The sequence below is a fragment of the Phalaenopsis equestris genome, unplaced genomic scaffold (genome assembly GCF_001263595.1).
Source record: "Phalaenopsis equestris unplaced genomic scaffold, ASM126359v1 Scaffold232506, whole genome shotgun sequence".
In the NCBI taxonomy this organism is placed as follows: Eukaryota; Viridiplantae; Streptophyta; class Magnoliopsida; order Asparagales; family Orchidaceae; genus Phalaenopsis; species Phalaenopsis equestris.
This window is the reverse complement of record NW_018250471.1, coordinates 87,829-99,110: the sequence shown is the minus strand read 5'-3', so window position 1 is coordinate 99,110 and position 11,282 is coordinate 87,829. Positions and strand designations below refer to the sequence as shown.

General features: G+C 32.7%; 1 protein-coding gene across 1 annotated transcript in view; it reads left to right on the top strand.

Annotated features, from left to right (window-relative positions):
- The first annotated feature begins 202 nt into the window (after positions 1-202).
- Positions 203-11,282, top strand: part of LOC110038331 (gamma carbonic anhydrase-like 2, mitochondrial) — a 40,455-nt gene continuing 29,375 nt past the window's right edge. Inside the window, exon 1 of the mRNA XM_020743134.1 lies at positions 203-810. Within this exon, the coding sequence (XP_020598793.1) occupies positions 426-810 (385 nt within the window). The 5' untranslated portion in view covers positions 203-425. The remainder of the gene's footprint in view (positions 811-11,282) is intronic.

Here is an 11,282-nt window from a genome sequence, read left to right as displayed (position 1 = left end):
AATTATTTAAAATTTTTGCTTAGTTATGATTTGTGGCTGTCCTACCTTAAAACATAATGCTCAAAGGCAATGCTAAATAATTTTTATTTTGGGTCAAATCATGGTTCAGTTGAATGCATGTTAACAGAAAACATAGACGGGTTGATCTATATTCCAATATAATCTATAGATATCATGTTATTTTATGAAACGGGTCATACTTCCACGCGATGGAGCGGCAATAACAACTAATCGGTTCGGACGGCAAAATAATTTCATGTAATATCGCTGGGGAATGCGGCTCACTCGTGGTTCATGACATCCCTGTCCCGACGCCAGGCTCAGCTGCACTTTCGAAGTCCGATCCCTAGATCAAATCGAGCAAATCCTGCTCTTTCATCCTTCAACCTCCACACCGAGCTGTAGAATTCTTAGTTGGCCTAAAAATGGCAGTTGCGCTAACACGTCTTTCTCGGAAAGTCCTAGGCCTGGCCAATTGTGCCCCTCTCCGCCGACTCTTCTCCGCCGAAGCTGCGGTGGCCGCGGTGTCACCGTCTTCCTTTGCTGTGACATCTCCGTCGGATGAGCGCGTAAAGTGGGACTATCGCGGGCAACGGAGGATCGTACCGTTAGGGCAGTGGCTGCCTAAGATTGCCGTGGATGCTTATGTGGCCCCAAACGTGGTGCTTGCTGGTCAGGTCACGGTCTGCGATGGCGCATCGGTCTGGAATGGATCAGTGATCCGCGGCGACCTTAACAAGATCACCGTCGGCTTCTGCTCTAACGTTCAGGAGCGCTGCGTCGTCCATGCCGCTTGGTCCTCTCCTACTGGTGCTTACTTTCTTATCTCTGTCATATTTCTTCGTTTTGATGAATTGAGATAGTCTTTCATTTGATATTTGATACCTGAGAAGGATGGTCGGCTTGATAAGATTGCAAGTACGCGGGCTAAGGTTTATCTGTGCTTCCTTTGGCTGGTGCATTCATTGGTGATTTGAGCTCATGTTTGAAATCCATTATGAACGTGCATGCTTTTTGGCTTAAGAATTTGGATTAGGAATTAGGAGGCCAGTATTGTTAATCCGTCACTTATCTTCATTTTTAATGGTCCATGGATTTTGTTGTATTACCAGACGTTTTGGAGAGACAGCAGGCCTACTATCTTGTGAGTGGACTTTAGCTTGGATGGAACGATCATGATCTTCTTACATGTCTTCTTGAGAATATTATGGTAATGCCCTTATTTTTATCCCTTGGCATCGGCAATGGGAAGGTTAGCATTTTGAGGCAGTTGGGCACCAAAAATTTATTGATAATGTAGCTTTAGAGCATTCATATGACAAGAAGTTCTTGAGCATTTGAGTGATGTTGGCTTTTGTGAGTTGCAATGTTTTAAAAGTGTTGTGGATGTGCTTAGCAAAGTGATTTGCTAGTACTGCTCATGGCTCGCATGTGAAGCGCAAGCTCCATGTGCTCACACCGGTTTATGGTGCTGCATTGTAGTGCTGCACAATTGGCTTTGGTTCAAAATAAAACACTGGTTCAAATTTTATGGTTCTCCTAAATTTGAGAAAATAGTATTACAAAGCTGATACTCATACATGTATAATAGTAGTCTAGCTATAATAGTCATAATTGGCCTAAAATAAATGTGATTGTTGGCTATAATAGAAAACAGTTAGCCACAAAAATCATAGTTAGTTGTTACAAATTAGTAGTTGGCCATAAAAGCTAGAGTTAGTGACTGTGATAGCGATAGTTGGTCATAATTAAAAATTGTAACAGTAGTAGATAGACACAAAAATCGTAATAGATTGTTATAAATACAGTAATTAGCCATAAAGGCTGTAGTTAGTGGAGGCAGTAGCGGCAGTTAGCCAAAGAGGCTATAGGTGGTGACTGTAATAATGTTAGTTGGCCACAAAGACCATAGTTGGAAGTTGTAACAGCAGTAGTTGGCCACAACTGCTATAATTAGTTGTTCAATTTGCAGTAGTTGGCCACAAAGGTCATGGTTGAAAGTTGTAATAAGGTCAGTTAGCCATAGAGGCCGTAGTTGGTGGCTACAATAACATCAATTGACCACAGAAATTGTTATTTAAAGTTGTAATTATAGTAGTTGGCCATATAGGCCGTTGTTGATGTCTGGATCCATTCTCTTAAGGAGAATAATGTTACAATTTTACACTGAACACTGCACTTATTTTTATACAGTGTAAAAAAATTCAAATGTTGAAAACAATTGCTTTATTATGGATACGAGAGTCATAAACAATGGCTTTCGTTGGTCAGAGGTCGGTGGCGGCAGTCAGCGACTATCGATGTTGGTTAACAGTGGCCAACGAGTGGTGGTCGATGGTAGATAATTGCTACGAAGGCTAGAAGTTATAATGGGTTCTTCATTACTGAAGTTATACATTATAACCTTATTTGTGATATGATGTTTGCAAACGGGGATCTGATAGCAAGAATTCGGCTGTGGCGAGTAGCACCGGTGGTTGGCGGCTACGAAGGTCAAAAGTTATTGCTAGCTTTCCAGTTCAGAATAGGCTTTAAAATTCCTTTTCTTCTCCTCCTCCCTCAAGTGCAGAGAGGGGTTCTATTTATAGCCTCCGGGATAGGAGCATTTTGGTCTTTTGGCGAATAACTTCTCTAACCACCTGATTGAGCAGCCCATATTGTTCTCCCTTGATCATAAGATTTTTCACCGATTGAGTGCTTTATTGACTTTGAAATTTAGTGATTATTTGCATGTTGAATTTCTCTCGTTGAAACGCTCGATTTGACTATAAATATATCAAATTTGGAGTTCATTTGACCATTACATTGACGATCCAAAACAAACGTGCTTCAATGGCTTGAATCTTGCAACTTTTGTGAAATAGCATATTACAATATAAAAGTTAAATAATAGAGAAATTTAATAAAATGCAAAATGGTTAAATGGAAACATTGGATGAAAGAAAGCACCATGGGAACTCCCTCAATGAATAATATTCCTTTTTTCAATCTTTTCTCAAGGTCTTGTGATAATTGCATTTATAAATTCTCATCATCAATATCATTAAGTTTCGAGACTATTTTGGATTAGCTTTATGAATTCCTATTTTTTATTCATTTATTTAAGCGTTGTCTGAAAAAAAAAAAAAACATATTCCTTGAAAGTCATTTTGTATAACTTATATTCATCTAATCTTAGGTACTCTCCTTCCCACTCTCACAATATTTTAACTACTCGTCCAATGGACACATTTTTTACCATGTTGTTCATATTAGAAGTATCTATTTTGAAATATTTTATCATCAATAGATATCCTCTGGTAGAATAATTTTCAATTTATATATTTTAAATTTATACATACCAATCTCAACATTCTTATTTATGTCATGCACAATGTAAATATTAATGTTTTTTTTAATAACCCAGCATTTAGAGTTGTAGAATTTGGTTGGCCTAATTAGAATTTTTAAGAATTTTATTTGAAATTTTTAAAATTTTATTTTCAGGCTAATATTCTCTTACCAGACAAAGCACCTAAGCCACTTCATTTTAAAAACCTTAACTTTAGAAGTTATATTTTCATTTATATCTCCATTTTTCAATAAAATATAACTAAGATAATTGAAGTTATCACGAATAATTATCATATCATATTACAATAATATTGAATGACAATGTTAACACCAAACCTAAAATTAAATATTATATAAAAAATCTTTCTCTACAAACTATAAATTCTCTATCTTCTAAAATTTTCCGGTATTGTTCTAATTTTTCACTTATTTCAGTGGATATTCCTAATTATAACTAATGCATCATCAACAAATTATTTTCGAGCATGAATCTCAAAGTATTTTTTATAAGGAATCTTTTATATTCAAGTTCAAGATCCAAGGCTCCAATTTCAGCATGTTTATGGTTAAACCGACCGCCTCCACAAGACCAACCCAATGATGTCACAGTTGGTTCAATCCGGGTGCAATCAATTCCAGATATCCATACAATTCATAATTTAATTGTAGTCATGTGCTTTATGCTTATTTGTGTCCTTCCATTCTTCTAAGAATTATTAATTTAGAGCATCTATTTTTTTTTTTTTTTGAAGGAAAGGAAAAAATAAATGAATATGTAAAAGTGTGGAAATTGAAGTTTAGAATTTGTTTTGGAAGGAACTAAAAAAAATAAAAAATAAAAAAGAAGAAAAGGAAAAATGGAGAGAATTGAGAGAACATGTGAAAGAACTAATAGAAAGCAAAAGCCACACAATCAGTTAGTTTCTTTTTTTTGCTTCTCTTAACATTGATGTTAAAATTGTATGATTTCAAATTTATGATCAACTTTCATGTAAAGGTTATGCCTTTGATGAATTATCCCTTAAGGCACAATGAATATGTTTATGAACACATGTGGTTTTAAATGTGTGCTTCACACACGATGCGGTGTTAAGCGACTGTGGTCTGCTTAGTGTCATAGTCATGCGATGACTGTGCACTCTTCATTTGAGGCAAAGTGAGTCAGATACTTGGTCACAAAATAGCGAAGTAGTGCAAGTTCAATTTTATTATCAAAGCGGAAGTGGATCGATTTTGCTTGGCATGTTTAGCCAAAGGAAGTAAAGATCAAATCACCTAGGGCTCTACGCGACTCCGAGTGTGTGTAGACATATAACAAAGTTTATTTGGCTCGATCTTCGACATGTGAAGGAGAGATGATGCAGCTGCAGCAAGGCTTTTGACAAAACAATAGGGCATATGATTTGGTCCACACGAATGAGCTGTCAGAAGCGGTGGGGCTCTAGCGATTTTCTCTCCCTCTAGAATGGAGATCAAGTTTGTAGTATTCTTGACAGGCAGGGTTCTAGCATTTCTCACCAAGCTCGTAGGAACGTATCAATAGGTACAAGCCTAGTGAGGAAGATTATCCACACACTTTTCCCAAGCTTGTAGAGACCCCGACCGTTTCACAGAAGTTTTGTTTGTGTATATGTATAGTATCAATATGTAAATTGTATTCTGAATAATTTAACATCGTTAATATATATTTCAATGCAATAATTTGAATGTTTGCTAACATGTATGTATTAGTTCAATGAAAAACTAAAATCAAGCTTTTGAATTATTGTCATTGATCTGACATTTTTCCACATACTTTCTTAGTTTTGTTTTCAAACATTTGTTTATAAAATTTATAAAATCTACTAGACTGAAGGATCATCAAATTACCGTTTGTATCAGTTTGATTTATGCATTGAAATTGAGCACAAGTGTTGATGATATGTAAGAGCTAAATATTGTCGGCCTTTAGTTTGGTAGCATCTCGTGTTATTATTTGTTCCATTTCAAAAGCTTTAGCATGGACCACTTTGAGATTCGTTTTGTCAAGCTTATGGTAGTTGCCATTTATTTTTGTAATAATGTAATTTTTTTTTGGGTGTAAAGTTCAAATGAACATTGAGCAGTACCGCTGTAGTTCATAGACTATTTCATTTAAGGCAAAACATTTTTGTTTGGTAATAATGTAATATTGCTTAATTTTTTTCTTTTGGTGTAAAGTTCAATGAATGTTGACCAGTACGTTTGTAGCACGTAGATTGTTTCACTTAGGATGATACTTTTTGTTTGGTATAAACAACTTTTAGTGTTCATTTTAAGGCATTTGATGGGGTGCAAAATGTAGAAGCTTGTTTAATGTTAACTGCAAAACATTATTACAAATTAACTAATTTGTTTTTCTTAGTTAAACCTCATGCTATAAATAAAAAATAAAAAAAATTGTTTTTCTATTTAAAAAAATTAGATGAATACTTTTTTTTAATTTTTTCTTATACTTAATGCCATAATGTTTGCATTGAAGGAATAGAAAAAAAATATAAATATCTATTGCTATATAGTTTATATATATTTAATTTTAATATAAGTAATTTTCAATCAAGAAAAAATGAGTTTGTTGTTTATTCATATTTATATTTTATATTTGACTCGACAGTTCTTATTTATAATTACTAATTTATTTATACATGCAAAAAAATAGTTATGATCAATTCAAACACAAGGAGAAAAGATTCAATTTGAAAATATTCGAAGTTAATGTGAGTCTAATACTCTTTGTCACACGTGCGCGCACGCACACACACACATAGAGATATATATATAGACACACACACACATGCATGCACACAATACGTATTAGAGACATACCTATGTATGTATGATATATCTGGAGCCAATGAGCCCCTTATTGGTCATTCTAATATGTCTAAAAGAAGTTAATGTTACTAGTATAATAAAACACTTTCAGATATAAGAGGCAAATTGCTATCTTATTAATAACTAAAAATATTCAAACATAGTTCAAATATAGAGTAAAATGAGAGGGTGAATATTATAATTGAAGAAACAAATATTCAATAGCTCTTGCACTATGGTAAAAGTGCACTTGAATCAAATTCTGCTTTAGAAAGTATTTATATATTTAAAATGAGAAGTTCAATCTATAAATTTCTTTTTAAGGAACCTAAAACAGCTGTTAGAAGGAAAGTTATGAGACGTGTGAATCAAATAAATGTGGGAAAGAACTGTACAATACAATGTTTGATGATCTTATTAAATAAGAGTCTCTTTCAATGTAGTAACTTTGGAGAATTTTGATCATATGGTTGAGGTAATTGCACAATATGGATCAGATTTTTTACCACTAGCTTATTATGAGTTGGTAATTCCTTTATTTAAAAAAGGAATTGCAATCACATATGAATAATTTGGAGGATTATGAAAGAGTTTAAAAGGAGAAGATATTCGATCTTATAATTGATGGTTGGACTTATGGTAGAGCGATATAAAATTAATTTTTGTGGTTAATTCATCATCAAACATTGTATTCTTATAATAAATTGATTCATCTAAATATTCAAAACCTACGACGAAGTTCTTTAATCTTATATTCAAAAATAAAAAAAGATTGGAGAAATGAATATACTTCAAGTGGTTATGAATAAATACTCTAGTTGTATTCTTGCTGGTATGTAATTTTACTATTTACTATAAATTGCATTTATATCTTACTTCAAATTAGAGAATGCTATCATATTTTTTCATTCATGTAGGTTAAATGTTTATGAAAAAATTACACGTGTACAACCTATTGTATGGATCTTATGTTTGAAAATGTTGAAAAAATGAGTGAAGTGAAATGTATTATAAAAACTTCTTTCGAGTTAACTAGCTATATATATGATTATGGACTTGTTCTTAAGAACAACAACAACAACAACAAAGCCTTAATCCAACTACGTGGGGTCGGCTACATGAATTCTTTTTCTCCATTGCGTCCGATTTAGTGTTATATTTTCATTTAGTTCTAAAAAATTAAGATCATTTTTTATACAATAAGCCCAAGTCTTCCTTGGTCTACCTCTGCCTTTCTTAACTTAAGTCGAATCTAAAACATCTACTCTCCTAATCAGATAATCAGATGGTCGACGCTTAATGTGACCAAACCATCTACGATGACTTTCTCTAATTTTGTCCGTCACAAGAGCTACACCAACCCTATCACGGATATATTCATTTCACATTTTATCTCTAATTGTAAAGCCACTCATCCACCTAATCATCCTTATCTGGACAACACTTAACTTAGCATTATGCTTCTTTCTTAAAGACCAACATTCAATGCCATAGAGCATTGCAGGTCTCTCCACCCTCGTATAAAATTTTCCTTTCAGTCTAAGCGGTACTCTAAGCGGTACTTTTCCGTACTTTTCCATCACACAAAAGGCCCGGAGCATTCCTCCACTTCAACCAACCAACTTGAATTATACTATTAACATCCTCATCTATATTACCATTGCTTTGAAAAACAGACCTGAGATATCTAAATCATTCACATCTTTAATAATTTGATCACCCAAAGTTACACTTCTGTCACTAGAGCTACTACTACTAAAATTGCATTCCATGTATTCAGTTTTAGTTTTACTCAAATGAAGGCCTTTAGACTCCAATGTAGACCTCCATAATTCAAGTTTTTCCTGGGATTTTTCTCTCGTCTTATCTACGAGAAGGATATCATCAGCCAAAAACATACACCAAGGTACATCCTTCTGTAAATGTCCATTAAGAACATCCATAACTACAACAAAGAGGTATGGGCTTAAAACCGATCCTTGATGTAATCCAACAAAAAGAGGAAAATATTTGGTCAATCCTGCTCTAGTTCGAACACAAGTAACAAATCTAGTTTACATATCTTTAATGACTTGAATATAAGTCATATCAACACCTTTCTTCTCTATAAATTTCCATAGGATTTCTCTTGGAACTTTATCGTAAGCTTTTTTTCAATCAATAAAAATCAAATGGACTTGTTCTTAACATGATAAGAAATATATTAGTGGTGTAGAATTGGTGAGAATAGATGTCAATCTTTTATTTTCACTTCTCATTTTTTGCAAGCATATATACAACAACAACGACAACAACAAAGCCTTAATCCCACTACGTGAGGTAAGCTATATGAATCATTTTTCTCCATTGCGCCCTATTTAGTGTCATATTTTCATTTAATTCTAGTAAATTAAGATCATTTTTTATACAATAAGCCCAAATTAAGATCATTTTTTTTTGCAAGCATATATAAGCCAAAAAAAAATGAAAAAAAGAAAAATCAAGGCTTATGTTTGTAAAGCTTGGAATTAAGTCTATGCTTAGTTTTGATTTATTAATTGAACAAAGCTAAGGAGATCATCCATAAGATTAAATTTTAGAATGGTGTATTTTACATTTTATATGCTACAAATCAATATGAAGATGTTAAGATTAGTAGACGATGACAAGTGACATGCAATATATTATATTTATGATGTAATGGACAATCAAGAATATAATCATTGATGAATTTATAGGAGAGAAGCATGAGCAAATCTTTCGTATCATTGATGATAGATGGAGGTGCTATCTCCGACAATTATTATGTCATGTTGAATATTATCTTATTGTAACATCCTTTTAATATTAATTGGGGGAGTGGAAACAAGGGAATCGAAAGAAAAGAGGATGATGAATTGAGCAGTCAGGAAACTAAGATAAAAACGAGGGGACCAGAAGCCTATGCGACCAGATTGCCTATAAAAACAACGAGACAGAGGTGAACAGAAGATTGAAAAGTGCGAGAGACGAGCACAAGCCAAGGTTTCCTTGAGCGGTAGCAGCATCGGTGTCGAGCATAGGAGGCGGCAACGGTGTTAAACAGAGAAGAGGATTTGATGATGATATCGAGCCACCGAAGAGGAAGGCGTTGCGGAAGACGTTGCGTTTCTATAAGTAAGCTCTCGCGTGCGAGATTCAAACGAAGGAGAGACTCTTGTGGGAGGAAGGAGCGATCAGAATCTCACTCGTAAGGGGATAGAAAAAGTTTCTTTCGCATGCTGAGTGGGGCTCGCTTGCAGGTTGAAGCTTATTTGCATGATTAGGGCTCGACTATGAGACTCAACCTAAAGGTTAAGGTAAGTTTAGTAATTTTAATTCAAATACTTAAAAAGAATTTTAATACCTATATATAGTTAATAGTCTATTTAAAATAATAAATAAATTTTATACCATGTTATGTCATGCTTTTAATTTTTGAAGAGTCGGCGTTAAGAAAAATTAATCGACATGGAGGTGAGTACTCATATTCTAATATTATGGTAATATTTTGTTTTTTCTATACCAAATATATTTATTGATGCTATCATTAGTTATATTGAAATTACTGCAAATTTGAGATTTTGAATTCTAGTGATTTGTTTTATATTGTAAGAGAGATATGTGTGTACAATATTATTTAAATTATAATAAATATTGAATGATTTATAAATATATTGGCTGTTATGCAAATGACAAATGAATATTTATTGTTAAAAAGTAATATTTTTATTAGATATTTTTATGTGCATGATTGACTATGATAGAGTCACCCCTTGATGATACTAGTGAGAGAATGTTAAGGTACTTGTGAATATTAATATTGAAGTATCTTAAATGATACAATTTTTAAACGGTGCTTTTTTGACACTTGTATATACATAGAATGATACTGATATGTTATTGATATAATAAGATTCTTTGATAGTATCTCAAATGTTAATATTGATTTATTAAAAGTTTAATTGACATGTATTTTTTTTTCTTTTTCTTTGTGTTATTATAATTTATGAATATGAGAGTTCATTGGTTTGTTTATTTCATTGTTATTTTAAACTAATTTTTCAGGTTAATTAACTGATTAAAATTTGAGCGGCAAAAAAAATATTTATAGAAGATGCGGATAACTGATAATGAGGTAAATCTAATTTTGTTGTTTTAGTTTAAATTGATTAGTAACTTTTCATATATTCAATATTAAATGAATATAGAAAACTTAATTCCCAACGTCTGACCATTTCTTTCCGTCTTGATTAATTCCAAGCCCAGGACGGGGTCATGACACTTAATTCAAAAAAAAAAATACTAATAAATTTTTAAGATTTAAATAGATGCACAATTAAAGGAATGCATATATGCAATTTTTAGCGGGTTAGTAGAAATTCAAAATGAAAAAATGTCAATAGATGAATAAGTTTTTATTTATAATCATGCTAGTAATTTTTTTCCAATTAAATCACCACAATGGAGTTAAGAAAGCTCCAAATATAATTTATTAATGTTTCTACTTAAATTTTAGTTTTGATTAATTAATTTTTTTAATGTGACATTATAATTCTAATATAATGGAGTGGTGAGAGATGTATAATCTATTAGCCCCAACCCTACAAAAATTAATCGTTGAGATCTTCGAATTAACTTGCATTGTTTCTGGTTATGAAAAAAAGTGATCGTCTTTGAACGAGTTTAATATTTTATAAATTTTAACATATTAAAAATTCATATGTTCTATGCCTTTTTGAAATTTTTTGAATTTCTATGATAAAGAGATCAAAGACGCTTCAATGATTTAGAAATGATCGAGTACAATCAAACTTTAAAGAGAATATATAATTTGAGAGATATTATTGATCTAATAAATATAGATTCAATTGATCAATAATTATAAATGGTTGACTGGGCAAATGGAGAATATTGGTGAGCAATAGTTTGGTGATGGGTGTGTGTGTGTGTGTGTGTGTGTGTGTGTGTGTATTAATAACCCCTCTGGTCTGGAGCTCGATTCCCCTCGAGTGTAGGGTGTGGTACTCGAATTCTTAGGCGCATGAGAGATGACCGAGATTCGTATAATAGCCTCCGACCATTCCTTTTTTTAAATATATATATATATATATATATAT